This window comes from Bubalus bubalis, chromosome 7 (assembly GCF_019923935.1).
Source record: "Bubalus bubalis isolate 160015118507 breed Murrah chromosome 7, NDDB_SH_1, whole genome shotgun sequence".
Lineage (NCBI taxonomy): Eukaryota > Metazoa > Chordata > Mammalia > Artiodactyla > Bovidae > Bubalus > Bubalus bubalis.
Window position 1 is genome coordinate 32,233,121 of NC_059163.1, and position 26,231 is coordinate 32,259,351.

The window sequence follows — 26,231 nt, forward strand, 5'->3', positions numbered from 1 at the left end:
TTTTGAGCATTACTTTACTAGCGTGTGAGATGAGTGCAATTGTGTGGTAGTTTGAGCATTCTTTGGCATTGCCTTTCTTTGTGATTGGAATGAAAACTGACCTTTTCCAGTCCTGTGGCCACTGCTGAGTTTTCCAAATTTGCTGGCATATTGAGTGCAGCACTTTCACATTATCATCTTTCAGGATTTGAAATAGCGCCACTGGAATTCCACCACCTCCACCAGCTTTGTTTGTAGTGGTGCTTTCTAAGGCCCACTTAACTTCACATTTCAGGATGTCTGGCTCTAGGTCAGTGGTCACATCATCATGATTATCTTGGTCGTGAAGATCATTTTTGTATAGTTCTTCTGTGTATTCCTGCCACCTCTTCTTAATATCTTCTGCTTTTGTTAGGTCCACACCATTTCTGTCCTTTATCGAGCCCATCTTTGCATGCAATATTCCCTTGGTATATCTAATTTTCTTGAAAAGATCTCTAGTCTTTCCCATTTTGTTGTTTTCCTCTATTTCGTTGCATTGATTGCTGAGGAAGGCTTTCTTATCTCTTCTTGCTATTCTTTGGACCTCTGCATTCAGATGCTTATATCTTTCCTTTTCTCCTTTGCTTTTCGCTTCTTTTCTTTTCACAGCTATTTGTAAGGCCTCCCCAGACAGCCATTTTGCTTTTTTGCATTTCTTTTCTATGGGGATGGTCTTGATCCCTGTCTCCTGTGCAATGTCATGAACCTCTGACCATAGTTCATCAGGCATTCTATCTATCAGATCTAGTCCCTTAAATCTATTTCTCACTTCCACTGCATAATCATAAGGGATTTGATTTAGGTCATACTGAATGGTCTAGTGGTTTCCCCTACTTTCTTCAATTTAAGTCTGAATTTGGCAATAAAGAGTTCACGATCTGAGCCACGGTCAGCTCCTGGTCTTGTTTTTGCTGACAGTATAGAGCTTCTCCATCTTTGGCTGCAAAGATGTTTTCGGTATTGACCATCTGCTGATGTCCAAGTGTAGAGTCTTCTCTTGTGTTGTTGGAAGAGGGTGTTTGCTATGACCAGTGTGTTCTCTTGGCAAAACTCTATATAGCCTTTGCCCTGCTTCATTCCGTATTCCAAGGCCAAATTTGCCTGTTACTCCAGGTGTTTCTTGACTTCCTACTTTTGCATTCCAATCCTCTATAATGAAAAGGACACCTTTTTTGGGTGTTAGCTCTAAAAGGTCTTGTAGGTCTTCATAGAACTGTTCAACTTCAGCTTCTTCAGCATTACTGGTTGGGGCATAGACTTGGATTACTGTGATATTGAATGGTTTGCCTTGTAAACGAACAGAGATCATTCTGTCATTTTTGAGATTGCATCCAAGTACTGTATTTCAGACTCTTTTGTTGACCATGATGGCTACTCCATTTCTTCTAAGGTATTCCTGCCCGCAATAGTAGATATAATGGCCATCTGAGTTAAATTCACCCATTCCAGTCCATTTTAGTTTGCTGATTTTTACAATGTTTTTGTTCACTCTTGCCATCTCCTGTTTGACCACTTCCAATTTGCCTTGATTCATGGACCTGACATTCCAGGTTCCTATGCAATATTGCTCTTTACAGCATTGGACATTGCTTCATAAATGCAAATCAAAACTACAGTGAAACATCACCTCACACTGGTCAGAATGGACATCATCAAAAAAATCTACAAACAGTAAATGCTAGTGAGGTTGTAGAGAAAAGAGAACCTTCTTGAACTATTGGTGGGAATGTAAATTAATACAGCCACTATGAAAGAACAGTATGGAGATTCCTTAAAAAACTAGGACTAAAACTAACATACAATCCAACAATCCAACTACTGGGCATGTATCCTGAGAAAACTTTAATTGAAAAAAACGTATACCCCAGTGTTCACTGCAGCGTTATTTACAGTAACTAGGACCTGGAAGTACTCTACTATCCATTGATGGATTAATAGAAAAAAAAAGCTGTGGTACATATATACAATGGAATATTACTCAGCAACAAAGAGGAACACATTTGAGTCAGTGCTAAAGATGTGGATGGACCTAGAGCCTATTATACAGCATGATGTAAGTTAGAAAGAGAAAAACAAATACTGCATATTAATGAATGCATATATAGAATCTAGAAAGATGGTACTGATGAACTTTTTTTCAGGGCTGCAATGGAGATGGAGACATAGAGAACAGATTTATGAACACTGGGGGGAGGGAAGGGAAGGAGAGAGTGAGAAGAATGGAAAGAGTAGCATAGAAACATATACATTACCATATGTGGAATAGATAGCCAATGAGACTTTCCTGTATGACTCAAGGAACTCAGACTGGGGCTGTATGACAACTAGAAGGGTGGGGTGGGGCGGGAGTTGGGAGAAAGGTCCAAGAGGGAAAGGACTTAAGTTTACCTATGGCTGATTCATACTGATATGTGGCAGAAACCAACACAATATTGTAAAGCAATTATCCTACAATTAAAAATAAATAAATTTTAAAAATGAGATTCAACAGAAGTATGATGAAGAATGATAGGTTCAGATTTTTTTAGCATATTTCTGGAAAATGGGATTTTTAAATGTTCACTCCTATTTCTTTCCCAGGCTTCCATTCCACTAAAGACCTTTGATCTGCTTGTCACTAAGCCAGCTGCTGCTCTTGCAATCTACTGCTGAACACCCATAAAAATGCCCTTTGTATTTAGACTTCTTGTTCTCTCTGTGTTAAAGGCCAGTTTTACTCTGTCAAATTGCCGTGTCTTAAAAACTTTACTCAGCTTCTTAGTTTCATTCTCTCTTTTCTCCATGATTTGATTGTGCATTAGGTATTTGTATAATCTGGAACAAAGATGACTTCCCCAAAAGATGTCCTGAGAAAAAATCTGAAGCTAATCCATGGCTGTCCCATCACCTATGCTTTCGCAGACAACTGGGAAAAGATTGAACAGTTCCAAAGCAGACCAGATGACATCGTGATAGTCACTTACCCCAAATCAGGTGAGTTCTGTGACCTGACAAATGCAGGTCTAACTTCAACTTTTGTTTCCTGAAAATTAGCTTCCGTACAAATTGTTAATATACTAAATAAAATTAGTATTCCTAACAGTCAGTCTATCCCCCTAGTTTGATTATATGAAAATAGACATTTGGGGCATAGAAGGGGAAATTCTACAGAATTAATTTTCTAAGAGAGTATATTAAGATGGCAGGCTTCCAACAGGGACCTTCCCCCACATTCGGGTGAAGGTTAAGAAAATGTTCTTTTGCCACAGGTACCACTTGGATCAGTGAAATTGTGGACATGGTTCTACATGATGGGGATGTTGAAAAATGTAAGCGAGATGTTATAACTGCTAAAGTTCCAATGTTGGAACTGGCTCTTCCTGGACTAAGGACTTCAGGTAATTTTAAATGACCCAGGAATTATAATTTTATAGCAACATATCAGTATCATATTAGTTATTGTATCTGTGATTTCCATTCAAGAAGAATGGAGTGTATTTGGTAACATGAAGTAGAAGCATGCAAGTAGAACGGTAACCAAGGCATACAGAGAAACTGTAGTTTAGTCCATCGCATGCACATCCAGGTATAATAACCAAAGATAAAAGAATTCTGTTATGGAAAATGACTAGAAATCTCACTGATGAAAAAGTTTCTTACCTTTTACTGAGTTCTGTTGTATAAAATTTATTCGACTAATTTTTCAATTTAGAATATTATTGTAATTAAATAAACATGTGTGTATGCTCAGTGTCTTCAGGCATGTCCGACTCTTTGTGACCCCATGGACTGTAGCCCACTAGCTCCTCTGTCCAGGGGATTCTCCAGGAAAGAATACTGGAGTGGGTTACCATGACCTCCTCCAGGGGATTTCCCTGACCCAGGGGCCAAACCCACATTTCTTGCATCTCCTGCATTGAAGGTGGATTCTTTTAGTGCTGAACCACTGAGGAAGCTTCAACTAAATAAGTACCAATGACTTTTAAAATAAAAAATTCATTATTAATAAATTTGGCAGTATATGAGTATCCTATATTTTATATTTTATTGTTTAAACACTCTTGGCTGAGATGGTTAAGCCCCTGTTTGCAATGCAGGAGACCTGGGTTCTATCCCTTGGTTGGGAAGATCACCTGGAGAAGGAAATGGCAGCCCACTCCAGTGTTCTTGCCTGGAAAATCCCACGGACGGAAGAGACTGGTCCATGGGGTCGCAAAGAGTTGGACACGACTGAGCAACTCCATTTCCATATTTTATTGGCAGCCCTATAAGGCTGTTTATAATTTCTCCTATTTAGCCTTGCATTGCCTAAAGCAGCTTAAGTTCTTTTTTCTTAATCACTGAATTTCTTGGTGGCCAACTGTAGTGTAAAACCTAAGAGTTTGGTTTTGTATTTTTCTTTTTCATAATCCAAGTGCCTGACATATGCTTTGATTGCCAATGAAACATCAAAGAGGCAATTATTTTAAAAAAGGTGATTGCTAATAAATCTTGTTTTTTTTTTTTTTCTTCCTGTGGTTTAAATTTCTGCTTTTATGTTTTAAATTCACCATTAAAGAGTGAGCACTTAAAACCCTAAGCCTCCCACCCCAGAATAAAATAAAAGCAGAACTCCAGGCCCACTCACTCTCTCTCCAGCAATGAACTTGCTGTGTGGCACCAGGTGTGCTATATAATTTCCAGGTCCTGTAAGTAACAAAACTTTATTTTTTAAATAAATAAACTTGGTAGATTAATTTCTTAACTTAGATCATTGCTGTAATTAAGTAAAGAAGTACCAATTCTTAAAATACAAAATTTATTTTTAATACAATTCATTTTTTCATTGCACAAATATTTATTGAGTATTTCTAAAGAATTATGCACTGATCTATGGACTAGATATAAAATAATAAGTAAACTGGATTTCCTGTCCCCAATGAGCTTACAGTAATATTGTGATGTTAAATAAGTAAATAAACTAATGATATATGAACACTGTTAGTTTAACACATCCAGAGGTAGGGCTCTATGAAAGGGAACATGAGATTTTACTTTAGACTATATATTTAGGTATCTTAGCTCTGAATGGAGACCTAAAGCTTTGTACACAGCTAGAGAAGGCATATTTCAGGAAGATGAAGGAGTAGATATGGTGGCCTAGATGTAGAAAAGAGCTGGGTGGTAGTCTCTGAGGACTAAAAAAAACATCACCCACCAAAAATCAACAACAATGAAAGATTGGAAAGGTGAGATTTAAAACAATTGAAGACTAGACAGGAACAGATCACACAGGGCTTATAATTCTTAGGAATATTCAGTGAGCTAAGAGGGAATCAGCAGACTAGGGTGTCCTGTAGGCAAGTGAGAAGGGTTTGAAAGCAAGGGTTGGCTCTCAAATGCTGCTGGAAACATGGGATAAGAAGACACTATTATGGTGGTGAATGTGTCTATCAGTGTAAAGAGAAGAATTCATATTCTCTCCTCTACTAGAACTCATTACTTCTACAGTTAGACAAGGATCAACTGAAAAGGTGTTCTTTCTGTGTGGTTGTCTGAAGTCAGAAAGGAAATGATAAAGATCGCAACTAAAGGATCATTCTGGGACAAGTAACCAAAATGAGTGCAGAATGAGTTGAGATTCCAGAACCATAGAAAAATATTAAATGAAAAAGTGGTAGAATCAAAGTAATAAGGGACAAGGGAATCAGATAACTGATGAGAGATGAGGGTAGGGTGGAGAACAAGTCTGTGAAGCATCACCAGAGAGGGAGTATGTGAGATACAGCAAGTGAAGGAGAATAAACTGACACTCAGATTTATTCTGGAACCTGAATGTGCATACTTGAGATGTCATTACATATTCCCAACATTCATATTTATGTGTGTAGGAGGATTCTTTAAAGGACCCTGCATGGCAAAATAATTACAAGACAGAAAAGGCTGAGAAATCTTTTGGTAAAGTTAAGAGACAGAATGAAGCAACAGGTTCATTTTGTATATACATAGTATATATGTATATGTATACATATGATTCATAAAGGAGATAATGAAAATGCAGATATAACAGCTGATGCTCTACAAATATATCATCTATACTATCAATATAATAGCTGTTGCAAAGCATAAGTCAATGTGAGGTATGATGAAACTCCAAATTGCTAAGGTTGGTATTATTACTCCTCATTTTGCAGGTGAAGAAAGTGAATCCTTGAAATTCCAGGATACTTTCAGATGCTTGATGATGAATAAGTGATAAACTTAGGATTTGAACCCAAAGAGGTTAACAGAGAACCCAAGTCCTTATTCATTAGAAAATACTGGCTCTTAGAATCCACATTTATGAGGCTTGTGATTTGTTCAAAATTTAGCAACATTATATACTGCTGAAAAGTATTTCAAAAGGTTGGTTGAGAAATTCAGGAAATGGAGGTTCCTTGGAGACTGTGGTACCTATATAACCAAACTAAATTTCCTCAGGTTTAGAACAACTGGAGAAGAATCCATCACCCCGGGTTGTGAAAACACATCTGCCAATTGATCTCATTCCTAAATCTTTCTGGGAAAACAACTGCAAGGTATACTCTAAACAGCAAGTCAGTTTTTAACATGTCTTTTAACTCTTTCTCACTCACATAGTAAAGTGATTGCTCAAAGGCTTTGTTCACCTGTTACCATAAGAAGTGAGCTATATAAGAAAGTGTTTAAATTTGTAAAAACACAGTATGTTTTAGCCTAAACATGCATATTCAAAATTTCCAAAATTATGTAGGAACAGAATCCTTATCTCAGCACAATATTGCTACTACTCTTTCCCAGCTGTCCTCAATAGTCTGACCTTCTCTGAAAACTCAACATAAAGTTGTCAATTCTTATTTGTTTGGTAAAATTCTTCAGTGAGACATCTGAGCCTGGGTATTTGCTTTTGGGAAACTTTTAAATTGGAAACTTCCCACCCCCCCACCCCCTCCAAATATTTTGAAGCTATTCAGATTATCTATCTGGCATTTACTAGTTTGTCACATGTTGGAATCTAAGTTGTTAAATTCTAAGTTGTTGAACTTTGTAATGAAAAGTTGTTGGGAGCAGGAGCTGCATTCCTGGCTGTCCAGGTGCCCATGGGAGCTCACAGTGCACCGAGGCTGGGACTGGCTGGGCAGAGCACACAGGAGTGGAGACCTGCACAAAGGCATCTGCTTGCTCCTTGACTGCTGCGCTCTCAGGTTCTGCCTTGGAGGAGGAAAGAGGCTCAGAAATATCAAGTGGATTGCTCAAGGTGGCACAGCAAGTAAAACGCAGTGCTTGGCTCAGAGCTCAAGTATTTCTGACAGTTGACCACTCTCCTGGCCATGCATTCTTGACTTCATGGAGATTTTCGACCATGTTGTTGAACTTGGGAGAAATGGTTTGACTCCAGGGTCACAGGGCTTAGAATGAGCACCTCATGAAAGGCTGACTTGGCGTCTCCTCTTTGAAGAAGGACAAGCTTGGTCTCTGATGCCACAGTGGTGAGAAGTTAATTAAAGTAGCTCATTTTCAAATGAAGCTAAGTGAACAGAAAAGACCAAGTTCTGAGCCTTTAGAGTGGGAACACTGACTCCAAGACCCTAGACTACCAGAAAAATAACCCTAAGTAGTATCAAATAGTGAAAACTCACACAAAGGAAACCACTTGAATACAAGACCCAGCATCACCCATCCACCAGTAGCACCCTGTGAAGTACACCTCATCTAAACAACAAACAAAACAAAATCACAAACCCAGTCATCAGCAGACAGGATTACCACCTCACTTAGCCTTGCCCATCAGAGGAAAAATGAACAAACAAAAACTCAGCACAAATCTCACCCTATACGAAGCTTACACAAACCACTGGACCAACCTTAGGATGGCAGAAACCAAAAGGAAGAAAGAATTAAACCTTGACCCCTGGGAAAAGGAGACCTCAAACACAATAAGTTAAAACAAAAAATGAAAAGGCAGAGAAATACTACACAAATGAAGGAACAAACTACAAACACAGAAGTCAAAAAAAAAAAAAAAAAAAAAAAAAAGAAGAGGAAATAGGCAAACTATCTGAAAGAGAATTCAGAATAATGATAGTAAAGATGATCAAAAATCTTGAAAACAAAATGGAGAAAATGCAAGAATCAATTAACAAAGACCTAGAGGAATTAAAGAATAAACATACAAACAACACAATTACTGAAATTAAAAATACTCTAGAAGGATTCAATAGCAGAATATCTGAAGCGGAAAAGGAATCAGTGAGCTGGAGATAAAATGGTGGAAATAACTTCTGAAGAGCAGAATAAATTAAAAAGAATAAAAAGAACTGAGGATAGTCTCAAAGACCTCTGGGACAATATCAAACACACCAACATTCGAATTATAGGGGTCCCAGAAGAAGAAGAGTAAAAGAAAGGATATGAAAAAATGTTTGAAGAGATTATAGCTGAAGATTTCCCCAACATGGAAAAGGAAATAGTCAAGCAATTTCAAGAGGCACAGAGAGTCTCATACAGGATAAACCCAAGGTGAAACATGCCAAGACACATACTAATCAAACTAACAAAGACTAAACACAAAGAAAGAAAAAGATAGTGCTAAGTCGTGTCTGACTCTTACAATCCCATGAACTGGAGCCTGCCAGGCTCCTCTGTCCATGTAATTCTCCAGGCAAGAATACTAGAGTGGGTTTCCTTTTCCTTCCCCAGGGGAACTTTCTGACCCAGGAATTGAACTCAAGTCTCCCACATTGCAGGCAGAAGCTTTACCAACTAAGCTATGAGGGAAGTTTCAAATACACACACACACAAAGAATATTAAAAGCAGCAAGGGAAAAGCAACAGGTAACATACAAAGGAAACCCCAAAGACTTAACAGCTGATCTTTCAGCAGAAACTCTTCAGGCCAGAAGGGAATGGCAGGATATATTTAAAGAACTGAAAGGGAAAAGTCTACAACCAAGATTACTATACCCAGCAAGGATCTCATTCAAAATTGATGGAGAAATAAAAAGCTTTTCAGACAAGGAAAAGTTAAGAGAATTCAGTACCACCAAACCAGCTTTATAACAAATGTTAAAGGGACTTATGCAGTCAAGAAAAACAAGAGAAGACAAAAGATCTACAAAATTAACCCTAAACAATTAAGAAAATGGCAATAGGAACATCATATATATCAATAATTGCTTTAAGTGTAAATGGATTAAATGCTCTAAACAAAAGACACAGACTGGCTGAATGGATACAAAAACAAGACCCAAATATATTCTGTCTATAAGAAACACACTTCAGACTTTGAGACACATATAGACTGAAAGTAAAAGGATGGAAAAATACATTCCATGCAAATGGGAAGCAAAAGACAGCTGGAGTAGCAATCCTCATATCAGATGAAATAGACCTTAAAATAAAGAAGATTGCAAGAGATAAGGAAGGACACTACATATCAAGGGGACACTACATATCAAGTGATCAAGGGGTCAATTCAAGAGGAAGACATAATGATTGTAAATATCTATGCAGCCAACAAAGGAGCACCTCAATACATTAGACAAACACTAGCAGGCAAAAAAGGAGAAATTGACAGTAATACAATAAAAGTAGGAGACATTAACATGCCACTCACATCAATAGACAGATCATCAAAATAGAAAATTAATAAGGAAACACAAGTCTTAAATAACACATTAGATGAGATGGATCTCATTGATACCTTCAGGACATTACATCCAAATGCAGAAGAATACACTTCTTCTCAAGTGCACATGGAACATTCTCCAGGATAGACCACAGCTTGAGTCACAAATCAAACCTCAGTGAATTTAAGAAAATTGAAATTGTATCAAGCATCTTCTCTGACCACAGTGCTATCAGACTAGATAACAATTACAAGAAAAAAACTATAAGAAGCACAAACACATGGAGATTAAACAACATGTTTCTAAATAAACATCAGGTTACTAAAGAAATCAAAAAATTTCTAGAAACAAATGACAAAGTATAACAACTCAAAACCTATGGGATGCAGCAAAAGCAATTCTAAGAGGGAAGTTTATAGCAATACAATTGTACCTCAAGAAACAAGAAAAACACCAAATAGACAATCTAACTTTACACCTAAAACAACTGGAAGAAGAAGAACAACAACAACAATAAAAATTAGTAGAAGGAAAGAAATCATAAAGATTAGAGCAGATATAAGTGAAAAAAAAACATGAAACAATAGTAAAGATTAATAAAACTAAAAGCTGGTTCTTTGAGAAGATAAACAAGATGGATAAACCTTTTAGCCAGACTCATCAAGACAAAAAGAGAGAAGAATCAAATCAACAAAATTAGAAATTAAAAAGGAGAGGTTTCAACAGACAATGCAGAAATATAAAGGATTATAAGAGACTATTATGAACAACAATATGACAATAAAATAGATAACCTGGAAGAAATGGAAAGTTTATTAGAAAAGTTAAATCTTCCAAGACTGAACCAGGAAGAAACAGAAATTATGAACAACCCAATTATAAGCACTGAATTTAAAGCTGTGATTAAAAAAAAAAATTCCCTAAAAACAAAAGCTCAGGACCAGATGGCATCACAGGAAAATTCTATCAAACATTTAGAGCAGAGCTAATCTATCCTTTTAAAATCTATCTTTTTAAAATTCTTTCAGAAAATTTCAGAGAAAGGAACACTTCCAAACTCATCCTACAATGCCACTGTCACCCTGATACCAAATCAAGACAAAGACAACACAAAAAAAGAAAATTACAGGCCAATATCACAGATGAACATAGATGTAAAAATCCTCAACAAAATTTTAGCAAACAGAACTCAGCAACACATCAAAAAGCTAATACACCATGATCAAATTGTGTTTATTCCAGGGATGCAAGGATTCTTCTATATATGAAATCAATCAATGTGATACACCATATTAACAAGTTGGAAGATAAAAATCATAATATAATCTCAATTGATGCAGAAAAAGCCTTTGACAAAATTTAGCACCTATTTATGATTAAAACTCTTCAGAAAATGGGCATAGAAGGAACCCATCTCAACAAATAAAGGCCATATATGATAAGCCTATGGCAAACATTATTCTCAATGGTGAAAAACTGAAAGCATTCCCCCTAAGACCAGAAATAAGACAAGGGTGTTCACCTTTGCCACTATTATTCAACATAGTTCTGGAAGTCCTAGCTACAGCAATCAGAGAAGAAAAAGAAATAAAAGGAATCCAGATCAGAAAAGAAGTAAAGCTCTCACTGTTTGCAGATGACATGATACTGTACAAAGACAACACTAAAGATAGTATCAGAAAATTACTAGAGCTAATCAGTGAATTTAGCAATGTTTCAGGATACAAAATTCACTTGAATTTCTATATACTAACAATGAAAAACCAGAAAGAAAAATTAAGGAATCAATCCCATTCACCATTGCAACAAAAAGAATTAAATATCTTGGAATAAACTGACCTAAGGAGACAAAAGAACTATACACAGAAAATTATAAGACACTAATGAAAGAAATCAAAGATGACATAAACAGATGAAAGAATATTCCCTGTTCCTGGGTAGGAAGAATCAATATTGTGAAAATGACTATAGTGCCAAATGCAATCTACAATCCCTATCAAATTACCAATGGAATTTTTCACAGAACAAGAACAAAAAATTTCACAATTCATATGCAAACACAAAAGACCCTGAACAGCCAAAGCAGTCTTGAGAAAGAAAAATGGAGCTGGAGGAATCAACCTTTCTGACTTCAGATTATATTACAAAGATACATTCATCAAGACAGTATGGTACTGGCACAAAAACAGAAGTATAGACCAATGGAATAAGATTGAAAGCCTAGAAATAAAACCATGCACCTATGGGTACCTTATTTTTGACAAAGGAGGCAGGAACATACAATGGGGCAAAGACAGGCTCTCCAATAAATGGTGCTGGGAAAACTAGACAGCTACATGTAAAAGAATGAAATTAGAATACTTCCTAACACCATACACAAAGATAAACTCAAAATGGATTAAAGACCTAAATGTAAGACCAGAAACTATAAAACTCTTAGAGGAAATCATAGGCAGAACACTCGATGATGTAAATCAAAACAGATCCTCTATGACCCACCTCCTAGAGTAATGGAAATAAACATAAAAGTAAAGAAATGGGACCTGATTAAACTTAAAAGCTTTTGCACAGCAAAGGAAACTATAAACAAGGTCAAAGATAGCCCTCAGAGCTGGAGAAAATAATAGCAAATGAAACAACTGACAAAGGATTAATTTCCAAAATATATAAGCAGCTCATACATCTCAATACCAGAAAAACACACAACCCAATCAAAAAGTGGGAAACAGATCTAAACAGAAATTTCTCCAAAGAAGACATACAGATGGCTAACAAACACATGAGAAGATGCTCAACATCACTCATTATTAGAGAAATACAAATCAAAACTATAAAGAGATACCAATTCACACTGGTCAGAAAGGCCATCATCAAGAAGTCTACAAACAATAAATGCTGGAGAGAGTGTGGAGAAAAGGGAGCACTCTTGCACTGTTGGTGAGAATGTAAATTGATACAACCACTATGGAAGATGGTATGGAGATTCCTTAAAAAACTGGGAATAAAACCACCATATGACCCAGCAGTCCCACTTCTAGGCATATACCCTCAGCAAACCAAAATTGATAGAGACCCATGTATCCCAGCACTATTTACAATAGCTAGAACATGGAAGCAACCTAGATGTCCATCGACAGATGAATGGATAAAGAAACTGTGGTACATATACACGATGGAATATTATTACTCAGCTATAAAAAGTCAGTTCTAATGAGTTGGATGAACCTAGAACCTATTATACAGAGTGAAGTAAGCCAGAAAGAGAAACATAAATAACATATTTTAACACATATATACCGAATCTAAAAAAATGGTACTGAAGAATTTATTTACAGGGCAACAATGGAGAAACAGACATAAAGAATAGACTTATGGACATGGGGAGAGGGGAGGAGAGGGTGAGATGTATGGAAAGAGTAACATGGAAACTTACATTATCATATATAAAATAGATATCCAATGGGAATTTGCTGTATGGCTCAGGAAACTCAAAAAGGGGCTATGTATCAACCTGGAGGGGTGGGATAGGCAGGAAGATGGGAGGGAGGTTCAAAAGGGAGGGGATATATGTATATCTATGGATGTACTAAAAAGATCTTCACCACCAAGATAATAACGATGGTGTGATCACTCACCTATAGCCAGACATCTTGGAATGTGAGGTCAAGTAGGCCTTAGGAAGCACCACTACGAACAAAGCTGGTGGAGGTGATGAAATTCCACTTGAGCTATTTCAAATCCTGAAAGATGATGCTGTGAAAGAACTGCACTCAATATACCAAAATTTGGAAAACTTAGCAGTGGCCACAGGACTGGAAAATGTCAGTTTTCATTCCAATCCCAAAGAAAGGCAATGCCAAAGAATGCTCAAACTACCACACAATTGCACTCATCTCACACACTAGTAAAGAAATGCTCAAAATTCTCCAAGCCAGGCTTCAGCAATACATAAACCATGAACCTCCAGATGTTCAAGCTGGTTTTAGAAAAGGCAGAGGAACCAGAGATCAAATTGCCAACATCTGCTGGATCATCAAAAAAGGAAGAGAGTTCCAGAAAAACATCTATTTCTGCCTTATTGACTATGCCAAAGCCTTTGACTGTGTGGATCACAATAAACTGTGGAAAATTCTGAAAGAGATGGGAATACCAGACCACCTGATCTGCCTCTTGAGAACCCTATATGCAGGTCAGAAAGCAACAGTTAGAACTGGACATGGAACAACAGACTGGTTCCAAATAGGAAAAGGAGTACGTCAACGCTATATATTGTCACCCTGCTTATTTAACTTATATGCAGAGTACATCATGAGAAATGTTGGGCTGGAAGAAGCACAAGCTGCAATCAAGATTGCCGGGAGAAATATCAATAACCTCAGATATGCAGATGACACCACGCTTATGGCAGAAAGTGAAGAGGAACTAAAGAGCCTCTTGAAGAAAATGAAAGAGAAGAGTGAAAAAGTTGGCTTCAAGCTCAGCATTCAAAAAACTAATATCATGGCATCTGGTCCCATCACTTCATGGGAAATAGATGGGGAAACAGTCAAAACAGTGTCATGCTTTATTTTGGGGGGCTCCAAAATCACTGCAGATGGTGACCGCAGCCATGAAATTAAAAGATGCTTACTCCTTGGAAGGATAAGTTATGACCAACCTAGATACCATATTCAAAAGCAGAGACATTACTTTGCCACAAAGGTCTGTCTAGTCAAGGCTATGGTTTTTCCAGTAGTCATGTATGGATGTGAGAGTTGGACTGTGAAGAAAGCTGAGGGCAGAAGAATTGATGCTTTTGAACTGTGGTGTTGGAGAAGACTCTTGAGAGTCCCTTGGACTGCCAGGAGATCCAACCAGTCCATTCTAAAGGAGATCAATCCTGGGTGTTCTTTGGAAGGAATGATGCTAAAGCTCAAACTCCAGTACTTTGGCCACCCCATGTGAAGAGTTGACTCATTGGAAAAGACTCTGATGCTGGGAGGGATTGGGGACAGAAGAAGAAGCGGACGACAGAGGATGAGATGGCTGGATGGCATCACTAACTCGATGGATGTGAGTTTGAGTGAACTCTAGAAACTGGTGACGGACAGGGAGGCCTGGGGTGCTGCAATTCATGGGATCACAAAGAGTCGGACACAACTGAGGACTGAACTGAACTGAACTGAACTGATGGCTGATTCTGGAGAAGGAAATGGCAACCCAGTCCAGTATCCTTGTCTGGAAAATCTCATGGATAGAGGAGCCTGGTGGGCTGCAGTCCATGGGGTTTCAAAGAGTTGGGTATGAATGAGTGACTAAAACTTACTTACCTATGGCTATCTCATGTTAAGGTTTGACAGAAAACAGCAAAATTCTGTAAAGAAATTATCCTTCAATAAAAAGTAAATTAAAAAAAAAGAAAAGTTGTTAAAAATTCTCCCTCCTTATTCTTTAACAGACTTTATTTTATACAGTGATTTTATTTTTAAAGAATTTTAGATTGATAGCAAAATTGAAAGGAAGTTAGAGACTTTTCACATATCTCTTGTGCCTGCACATCCAAAGACTTCTCATTATCAGTAACTTATGTCCTCTCTATTTTGTCAGACTTGTTAGATATTTATCAATTTTGTTGGTTTTTTAAAAAAAGAACCAACTTTTTCATTTCTATTAATTTTCTTAATATTTCACTGTTTTTAATTTCATGGATTTCAGATCTGTTGTTTTACATGCCTACTGTATGTTACTTTTTTCTTAAACAAAATATCATGCATTTGATTTTCTTCATCTTCCCCCTACAGATCATTTATCTGGCTCGAAATGCCAAGGATGTTGCTGTCTCATTTTACCACTTTGACTTAATGAATAATTTGCAGCCTCTTCCTGGAACCTGGGGAGAATATCTAGAGAAATTCTTGACTGGAAATGGTAGGATGGTCTTAGCTAAAAATTAATGTCACTAAAAATTATTTTTAATAATATTAAACATTACAAGTATGAATTTCCCTTTCAAAACATTTCTTTTTCCAAATCAGTAACAAGTACATTCAAAAATCATTTCAAATTAAATCAAATACATTTAATATTTGCTGGCATTCAATATATAATCCTGCTATTAAACATCAGCTTAATGAATATATTCTCAAATCTCTTTTCAGTCGATAAAAACCCATTCTCAGTTCCTACTCACAACAAAAATTTATTTGCCCAAATCATTAGTTAAATCTTTTATACATACATTTACAGTAGTTAGATACATAAGTGATATGAGTATTTCATAAAAGAATAGTTTTCTTCTACATGTGGCCAAGTGTAACCTATTGGAGGTCAATGTATTTCCATTTGAAATGTTTCTTTTGCAATTAATATATTTAAAAATCTGAAATTTGTGCATCCATAAGTAGCTGATTATATATACTTGTTTACATAGACTTTATAGTTTCAGTTCCTTGATTACTAAATTCCACAAAATATTTGTATAATTTGACTTATTTTTCACAAACAAATCTTCAATTTGATAAATGTTTATGGAAATAAGCTATTTCTTTGGTTTTAGTGGCCTATGGTTCCTGGTTTAATCATGTTAAAAGTTGGTGGAAGAAAAAGGAAGGACACCCGATACTTTTCTTATTCTATGAAGATATGAAAGAGGTAAAATAGTAGAAATACATTATAGAAAATTCCTCAACTACATCCTGGAGCAAAAGGATTAATAGTTTTTTCAATTAATCTATGGAGTTCAAATGATATAATTGCTTTGCCTATTTTCCATGTCTGTTTACCCAGATCTTGCTAAGATCTTTAATGAATCTAATTGTGAAATCAGTGACATTTTAATCCTCTTATCCTTTTCAATCATTGTGTTTCTCTTGAGCACCTTTCTTTTCAAATTTGTCTCCCTCATTTAATGGGTTATCATTCTGTCATGGTTTTCCTGTGAATTTCTATCATTTGGTCATCATTTTTTTTGAACTCTTTGTTACAGATTGATGATCATATCTATTCCCACTGTTGCCAAAACTATGTGCTAATTACCCACCAAAAACTCCATTTTAACTTCTAACCTGAATTCAGATCCTTGTTTTTCTTAACTGCTACTGCTAAGTCACTTCAGTCGTGTCCGACTCTGTGTGACCCCATAGACGGCAGCCCACCAGGCTCCCCCGTCCCTGGGGTTCTCCAGGCAAGAACACTGGAGTGGGTTGCCATTTCCTTCTCCAATGCATGAAAGTGAAAAGTGAAAGTGAAGTCACTCAGTCGTGTCCGACCCTCAGCGACCTCATGGACTGCAGCCCACCAGGCTCCTCCGTCCATGGGATTTTCCAGGCAAGAGTACTGGAGTGGGTTGCCATTTAAATGACCCTCAAATTTAACATGTTGAAAATTAAACTCATCTTGCTTCTCTCTCTCTCCAAAAGTAATCCTTTTCTTTTATTCTGTCTTTTGGTTAATGATGTTTGGTTGTTCATTCAGTATTGAAAGTTTGAAAGTAAATTATCCTCATTGACTTTCATGTAGTGAATATGGTTCCATTTTCTCCTGAATATCCCATTGGTTCACATGCCCTACATATTATATTTAAGTGTGCTCCTCCCTTTTATATTCTTCCTAACTGTTAGTTCAGGGATTCATAAAGATTTTTCTAGTCTCCCATATGAACTAGTATTAGCCTAAATACTATTGCAAAGTTCCAGGCCTATCCTCAGGCTATTTTATTGCATTAGGTAATACACACATGCACGCACGCACACACACACACACACACACACACACATACATGGAAACCAAGCTTATCTAGTTGTAAAAGCCTGAACATGCAAATAAGGATATCTTGTGGAATTTCAGATTCTTGATGGAAGGCATACCTACCTTTCTTGTAACAGCATCCACAGTACTTATAACACCTACCACATACATATGTAGGTGCTCATGGCCACTTATTGTATGCATAAGTGATTGCTTGAATGAATGAATGAGTAGTGGTTGCAAACATTTGTGTGTGTGTGTGTGTGTGTGTGTGTGTTAGTTGCTTAGTCGTGTTCAGCTCTCTGCAACCCCATAGCCTGTAGGCCACCAGGCCCCTCTGTCCACGGGATTCTCCAGGCCGAGAACACTGGAGTAGGTTGCCATTTCCTTCTCCAAAAAGAACTATAGAAAGAAAGAAAGTGAAGTTGCTCAGTCGTGTCTGACTCTTTGTGGACTGTAACCTACCATGGCTGTAACCTACCAGGCTCCTCCATCCATGGAATTTTCAGGCAAGAGTACTGGAGAGGTTGCCATTTCCTTCTCCTTACAAACATTTGAGTGACATCAATAAAGAACCTGCCTGCAATATGGGAGACTCTGGTTCAGTCCTTGGATTGGGTAAATCTTCTGGAGAAGGGAATGGCAACCCATCCCAGTATTTTTGCCTGGAAAATTCATGGACAGAGGAGACTGGTGGGCTACAGTCCATGGGGTCGCAAAGAGTTGGACAGGACCGAGTGAGAAACACTTTCACTTTTTTTTTTTTATCCTACTCAGTACAGAAACCTTACCTTATGTAAAATCTCTCTTGTTGCATGTATTTCTGAGAAACTCTCAGGGCATTTCTCATATCTTATCAATAAGAGTCCTTTTCTACTCTGCTCAGGCTCCCACTCTCTATCATACTTACTTGTATCTCATAGAGAATCCGTGATCTAAACATTACCATTGCCCCTTTATGACAATTTGCTGGCAACACAATACACAGCTGTAAAACTAGAGTGGTTTTATGAAACCACTTTTAAAAAGTGGTGCTCTCCCTTGGGTGCTTGATTAATCAGAATTAAGTTATAAGTTCTTCATAAGACAGAAAATTGTCTTTCTGTGCCAAGTATTTTATTTTTACTTTCTGGAGACCAAAGTGAAACTTATTCACTTTATGAAGAGAGCAAATTTAACTTCTGGATGTAGTTCTTTTTCTCCATAGGATAAACAAAATAATACATTTCCTAGGCTGAGCTGGTATCCAAATTCTGAGTCAGCCATCATGCTGCTCTCCACATTACACTCTTGTGTCAAATATTTCTCTCCTTATTCACTGTAAATGCCTTTTTCAGGTCAATTTATGCATACTGATTTACGGTCTGGCCTAATCAGTTCTATAAGAATATCCTGATATTTTGAATCCCACTCAAACTTACTATACATTAAACTTTTTAGACAACATTTTTTCCTATCATGGTTATATTTTAGACAATGTTATAGAAATGGTTTTCGTATAAAAGCAATAATATGACAAAATTATAACTATAGATCAAGAATAAAATTCAGAGAGAAATCTAGTAATTTACATCAGGTTTATGAATGTCTGCATCAATTCTCAAACTCTCAATCAATGAGGTGAAAAAGAAGTAGAAGCTAGCACTCTCTGCTTTAACTTCTACTTGTCTGTAAATTAGCAACATCACTGATACTTTGGCCGTGGCCAAATTATTCTTCAAACACTATAAATATGTAACAGAAATTGCTCTATATTTGTTTGCCTGTCCATATGTTTTTTCTGTGTTTTCACTACTAACTTTTCTCTTAGTCTTTTCTCCACTATCATCATTTCTGACATTTAAGTCATGCTAACCCCTGGCACCCCATTAGTAACCATCTCAGTGTTCTCTTGTCAAGGCCTGATACATAAAATATTGTCAGAACTTCCATTATAGGAAACTCTTTACCAAAACATAAACACGCAAACACATTCAGTACACACACACAGACACACACACACTCAACACACACAGAGTTAATAAGACACATTATTAAAGAGTTGTGTCCCTACTACATAACAGATACAATCCAAATCCTTCAGCAGGACATCCAATGATGCTCTAAATTTTATCTCAATTCATCTTTACTGCCTCGTAGCCTCTCTCACTCCTATGAACAACACAACCCCAACTCCAACCACTTTTCTCTTTTTTCACTTGAACACAGTGAGTTGATGCTTCCAAGAGTTATATTTTCTTTACTGGAAATTTACTCTCCAACTGCTCAGGAGACTGCATCTTGGTAAACTCTGACACATCTTTCTAAATTAAGCTTAGATGTTAATCCCTTCAAAATCTTTCTAGACATATCTATATATATTTTTGCTTAGCTTCCTAAAAGGTTCCAGATATTAAGTTAAGGCCATTAGAATTTGAAAAAATTATTTATTTCTGAGATTTTTTTCTTCTTATTCTCAATGACTAATGAATAATTTGCTATCTTTGCAACTTCACTGAAGTTTGTTTTTAATAATGTACATCCAAGCAAGATTTCATCAGTGTTAATAAATTTAAAAAATATCTTCAGTTTTGCCTGAATTTATTACATTATTTTTATTAAATATTATTATTATAAACAAGAAACCAATTTGGAGGAGTAACAGAAAAATAAATATGGAATAAAGATACTGGGTCCCTAAAACATTCAGTTTTCAAATTTAACTGCAAATTGAGCTTAAAATTTTTGCTACAATCTGTTTTACTAAATGCTATTAATAATTATGTTAAAGTTTATTATTATTGTACTTTGAATGAAAAATAAGGCTTAGAATAAACAAAATATTTCCACTCTACCTTTACTAAGCATAAATTATTGATCTTTTTTCATTTTCATGATTTTTTTCATACTATTTTAATGATTTATTTTTTACCATTTTCTTGGGTGTATCTCTACCCTATTGATAGAATCCAAAGCAAGAAATCAAGAAGGTTGTTCGATTTCTAGAGAAAAACCTGGATGATGAGATCTTGGATAAGATAATCCATCACACATCATTTGAAATGATGAAGGACAACCCTCTAGTGAATTATACACATCTACCAAGTGAAGTGATGGACCACAGCAAGTCCTCATTTATGCGCAAAGGTAATTATTTTCTGAGTTTATTTTTCCTTTCTGCTTTCTTATGAATTGCTCTGATATGAGGGTGAGCTTTGTAATCTCTACCCAGTTATTTAGCCAGTTTGGGGCTCAATTTTTTCATCTGTAAAATAAGGACACTAAAAATACCTACCATAAAAGTTGCTGAGTTAGATTGGAAATTATTAAAGGGACTAATGCATGTAGACCTGTTATTGAACACCTTGAGTACCTAATAATCTTTCTCCCTTTCTTTACAATCCTGCAAAAAGGGAGTGGTTTTGTCACTTCTGATGTGAGTCATTCTGTATTTTTTTATTCCTAAAACTTAAATCTTTATTTAAATTGGCACAGGCCTCCTCCTTCCTCATAGTAATAAATTAATGTCAGTCAGTGCAGTACCATCTTCTCTATAGACTCATTATCATTAGAAAGCAGCGGTCATTTTGTTAAGAAGGATTCACAAAGAGAAAGGGCATGTGGGAAGTGTTTGTTCCCTAAAAATACTATCTGAATTATGTTAATGGTAAACATGCAATCTATATTTAACATAAGATAACAATAGAGAAATATGACATTCACTGTCAAAATACAGCTCTATTTCAATTAAGTCAAGTACTATAAATTGTGGGTTATCACATGTGTTTTGGGTCAAAAATGTGTTATTATCTTAAATGTGAGAATTTATCCACCTAGTCATGTCACCCTATCTTTTCAATATTCTTTACTGAACTGGAGAGAAAGATAAAATTTCAGTTGGTGTGTCTGAAAGTAAACATAACCTGGAAATATATTGTATGTATGAACATGTGGATTAAGACCCTCGATGCTAAGTCACTTCAGTCGTGTCCGACTCTGTGTGACCCCATAGACGGCAGCCCACCAGGCTCCCCCATCCCTGGGATTCTCCAAGCAAGAGCACTGGAGTGGGTTGCCATTTCCTTCTCCAATGCATGAAAGTGAAAAGTGAAAGTGAAGTCGCTCAGTCGTGCCCGACTCTATGCAACCCCATAGACGGCAGCCCACCAGGCTCCCCCGTCCCTGGGATTCTCCAGGCAAGAACACTGGAGTGGGTTGCCATTTCCTTCTCCGAAAGTATTATATGATTACAGAATTTTCTAACACATTTTTCTGTGTACCTTAGTGTACACCTAGAGTTTTCAAATTATGCTTTTTTTTAAATTTTCAAAACACTACTTAAAAAGTAAGCTCTAGTATAAGAGGTCAAGGCTAATTTTTCATTGTAAATGGTGCATTACAAGTTTGAACAAAGAAGACTGATACAACACAACACACAACAACACACACGTGTTTTCCTGGTGGAAGAAACAGAGACCAAAAAAAAAAAAAAAAACCCAAACCCTTATTAATTAAATAAGGCAAATTTTCATTATACCAGATCATTGAATGTAACTTCCAAGAGAGCTTTCCCCCAGTCATGAATATTTATGCCATTGGATGATATCTCATTAGGGTATAGAAATAACCTCAGTATTTGGATTCCACGGTTTCTACAACTTCAAAGGAAGAGAGTACACAAGAAAGACACTCTTTCCACCCCTCTGGGAGTAGTGAAGGACACAACTTTTGTGGTCAGTTTGCTCTGGGATTTATCCAGGCTGTGCCATTCCCTGAACCTTTGACACTGCATACACTAATAAATCTGCCAAAGTTCTGGTTACATCACTGATAAAATGGAGAAAAGAATAACATCTGAAGCACAAGCTTTGGGGGAGGACTTTCATAGAAGATATGTAAGCTTACACTGTATTTTTTTCTGACCAAAAATTATATACACAAAAGTAGCAAGTCCTATTATCTTGCAGTTTAGTATGTTCTTATCTAATATAACATCTATTTATTTATTCATGTGTTCAATAATACTTAAAAGATACCTTTTATTTGTTAGTTAATATTTAAGAAAAGGTCTTCATGAATACCTATATGCAGATCATATTTTCTAGAATGTAAATAACACATATATGCTCAAGAAGCTCATATTGTAACACAAGAGAATGGATATTGGAAAATTCTGAAAAGTGAAGTATGAACAAAGGGCTAAGAACAGTTTTGAAGAATTCCACCCTGGATAATCAAGGTCATAGTTTACTCACACAATATTAATGACGATAGGGAGATGATAAAATCCAATGTTTATGCTTATGTCCCAAACTGCAACAAAACAGAAAATCCTGGGATTTGGCCAGAATTTATTTTATCAAAACATTTTTATACTTCCTCACTCTTGTGAAGCAAACGTTTTTGTGTATAGAATATTTATACTCAAAATAGAATTTATTATTAGAATGCTTTATATATCTCTTTATTGTTTAAATCTACACTTCCTCTTTTCAATGACATCTTTAGAGGTATACTATCCCAACTATGAACTATCCTCACATACATTCCAAAGAACTATCAACTTCTGGTGAAAATAGAATAAAGTATAATAACCAGGGAAACAATTTTGTCTATGGGGATGTCTCTTGTTGAAATGATTTAAAATCTTCATGAAGCCATCATGGTTTAATAAGACTTGCAGTTCAATATGATTGTATTTATTTATTTTTAAATTTTACTTTTTTTTGGCTGCTCTGAGTCCTCATTGCTGCACATGGGCTTTCTCCAGTTTTGGCAACTGGGGGCTACTCTCTGGTTGCGCAGAACAGGCTTCTCTTTGTGGTGGCTTCTCTTGTTGCAGACGAGAGGCTCTAGGGCATGTGGGCTCAGTAGTGGTGGCCTCCAAGCTCAGTAGCTGCAGCTCACGGGCTCTAGAGCATGAACTCAGTAGTTGTGGTGCATGGGCTTAGTTGCCCCATGGCATGTGGGATCTTCCTGGGTCAGGGACAGAACCCATGTCCCCTTGATTGGCAGGCAGATTCTTAACCACTGGACCACCAGGGAAGTTCAATTTAATGTTAAATAAATTGCAAAATTAATTTTTTCCTCCAAACACATCAGCAGTACATTAAACATTTATTTTCAAATAAATATTTTTAAGCATCCAAGAATAAAAGATTAAATGTAAATTTATATCCCAGCAGTTTCACTTCTATAAAAATTGTTCAGTGATTTTATATGTTTAGTTTTAATGCTATTCTTCTCCTCTAAAATTAAAATAAGATGTATCTAGTGAGTTCAGGAAACACAAGAATCATCCAAATATCCTAACATCCTCATTTATTATTTCTGGGAAATGATATTTATCAACTTTCTGTTTCACAGTGTGACTATACTCATGACCAGTCTTTGTACAGTTTCCAAAAGCAACTCATGAAAGACTGTAAAATATTCCCTGATCATCGATTCAGTGACCAGTGGTAACCCCATGATCTGGGACAATTAGAAACACTAAAATAATTTCTTTCAGGAAATTATTGTACAGCTGCAAATTTAGACAAGAAAACTAATCCTTCTTATAATGTTTCTTTAAAACCAGAGTCTGTTTAATTATGAACATGTCAAAGAATTAGTTGTTCAATTGTGTCCAACTCTTTGTGACCCCATGGACTGTAGTCCACCTCTGTCCATGGAATTCTCCAGGCAAGAATACTGGAATGGGTAGCCATTCCCTTCTCCAGGGGGTCTTCCTGACCCAGGAATCAAGCCTGGGTCTCCTGCATTGCAAGCAGATTCTTTACCATCTGAGTCACCAGAGAAGCCTGCTGTTTATTTATATACAGATGGCAGTAATTACCAATAAAAAAAGAAATGAATTTTAAAGTATCCAAATACAAAGAAAGGCTTCCTTTAAACTCTTTCAGTCTTTTCTTTTTTTATACAATGACTTTTCCTTCATAAAGAAAATATTTTATTCTTTCATATGTTTTCTTATTTGTAATTTTTAGGGATTGCAGGTGACTGGAAGAATTATTTCACAGTGGCCCAAAATGAGAAATTCGATGCCATTTATAAGAAGGAAATGTCTGAGACTGAACTTCAGTTCCGTACAGAGATTTGAGGAACCTAAACTGAAAATCTGAAGAAAAAAGTCTGATCTGCAGTTTGGTGAAATAAGGACAGTTAGGATTTAATTTGGGTAATTGAATGGTTTTATAAAGGAAGAAAAAATGTGCTTCTAAGCTTTGATTTTTCAATGTGGTTAATCACTCATTCTGAGAGTCCCTAAAACTAGGACAAACTGTCACCTTTTCAAAACTATTCCTGCATTTTCCTTGTGGTTTAAAATTAAGTTCTACTCCCTACTAACATGACTCAAGAAATGCTGCTTTAACACTGGTACTGTGTTTCCTAGCTCTGCTCCAATTTCTCTTTCCTTAAAATTTGACCCAGAACACTTTGTGCCATTACTGTCTGTCTTCAGGATTTCAAGTTGTTCCCTGAGTCATAGCTCATCCGGCCTTGCCTCTCTTGGAATTATACGATTCATGTCTCAGATAGTATGGTTCAGGTTTTGGAAATGTTGTTTCTATACCTAATTTCTGTTTATCCAAATTCCTAAATTCTGAGTATGTAATTTTCAAGTCTCCAAAGATGAAAGATCACCATTAGTCTCCCTACGGCTATTCCCTGGGAATAGGAGCTCTGCTCTGAGCACCTAAGCTGAGGGCAGGAACTTACTTCCTATGGAGAGTCCTTCCAGAATTCAACAGCTTCCTGTGATTCCTGAGAATTTCCTATTGCCATGATATGGCATCTTGGTTTCTTCATTTTGTATCTGAACAGATGTGGATCCCTTAATAATAGTTTCAATATTTCATATACAATCTGGTGCCTACAAGAGATTCTCTAGGCTGAATCTCCACTACACCTTCCCAATCCAATGTCTTTTCTACCCCTTTTTCTACTCTTAGGTCTATCTGTTGGTCTCTTTGATGGATTTTTCCTTGTAATATAAATCTTCTAGTAAATATGTATAAGTTTTAAGGTAAGCTTTTATAAGAGATGTCTCATTACAAGAGATCTCTTATATCTAAGAGATATATTAGCATTCTTTTATTTTTAATTGAACATAATTATTTACAATATTATGTTAGTTTCGGATGTATAGCATTGTGAGTCAATTTTTTTATAGACTGTACCCTGTTTAAAGCTATTACAAAATAAAGACTATGTCTCTCTGTGCTGTACAATACAACCTTTTTGTTTATTTATTTTACACATCGTAGTTTGTATAGCTTAAATACATACCACTATTTTGTCTGTCCATACGTCCCTCTCCTGGTAACCACTAGTTTGTTCTCTATATCTCTGAATCTGTTTCTGTTATGTTATAGTCATTTGTTCTACTTTATAGATTCCACTCAGGAAGGTTAACATACAGTATGTGTCTTTCTCTGTCTAACTCATTTCACTAAGCATAATGCTCTCTAAGTGTATTTACATTATTGCAAATGTCAGAATTTCATTCTTTCTATGACTCAGTACTATTCCATGTGCATATTTACCCATTCATCATCTTATTTACACATTCATCAGTGGAAGGACACAGGTTGTATCCACATCTCATGTATTATAAATGCTGCTATGAACATTGGGGTGCATGTATCTTTCAAATTAGTGTTTTCGTTTTCTTTGAATTTATACCCAACAGTGGGATTGCTGGATCACAGGGGCCTTCTATCTTTAGTTTTTTAAGGAACCTCTATACTGTTTTCTGTAGAGTCTGTGCCAGATTATTTTCCGACCAACAATGTGTACTAAGGTTCCCTTTTCTCCTCATACTCATCAAAACTCGTTATTTCTAGCCTTTTAAATGATAGCCTTCTGACAAGTGTGAGATAATATCTTCTTGTGTTT

The 26,231-nt window shown here is 36.3% G+C and overlaps 1 protein-coding gene across 2 annotated transcripts in view; it reads left to right on the plus strand.

Annotated features, from left to right (window-relative positions):
• Positions 1-25,566, plus strand: part of SULT1B1 (sulfotransferase family 1B member 1) — a 39,876-nt gene extending 14,310 nt beyond the window's left edge. For both annotated transcript variants that reach the window (XM_025289970.3, XM_006071130.4), the window contains exons 2-8: positions 2,823-2,994; positions 3,270-3,398; positions 6,460-6,557; positions 15,407-15,533; positions 16,162-16,256; positions 20,297-20,477; positions 24,320-25,566. In XM_025289970.3, the coding sequence (XP_025145755.1) occupies positions 2,847-2,994; positions 3,270-3,398; positions 6,460-6,557; positions 15,407-15,533; positions 16,162-16,256; positions 20,297-20,477; positions 24,320-24,432 (891 nt within the window). In that variant the 5' untranslated portion in view covers positions 2,823-2,846 and the 3' untranslated portion in view covers positions 24,433-25,566. The remainder of the gene's footprint in view (positions 1-2,822; positions 2,995-3,269; positions 3,399-6,459; positions 6,558-15,406; positions 15,534-16,161; positions 16,257-20,296; positions 20,478-24,319) is intronic.
• The last annotated feature ends 665 nt before the right edge of the window (positions 25,567-26,231 follow it).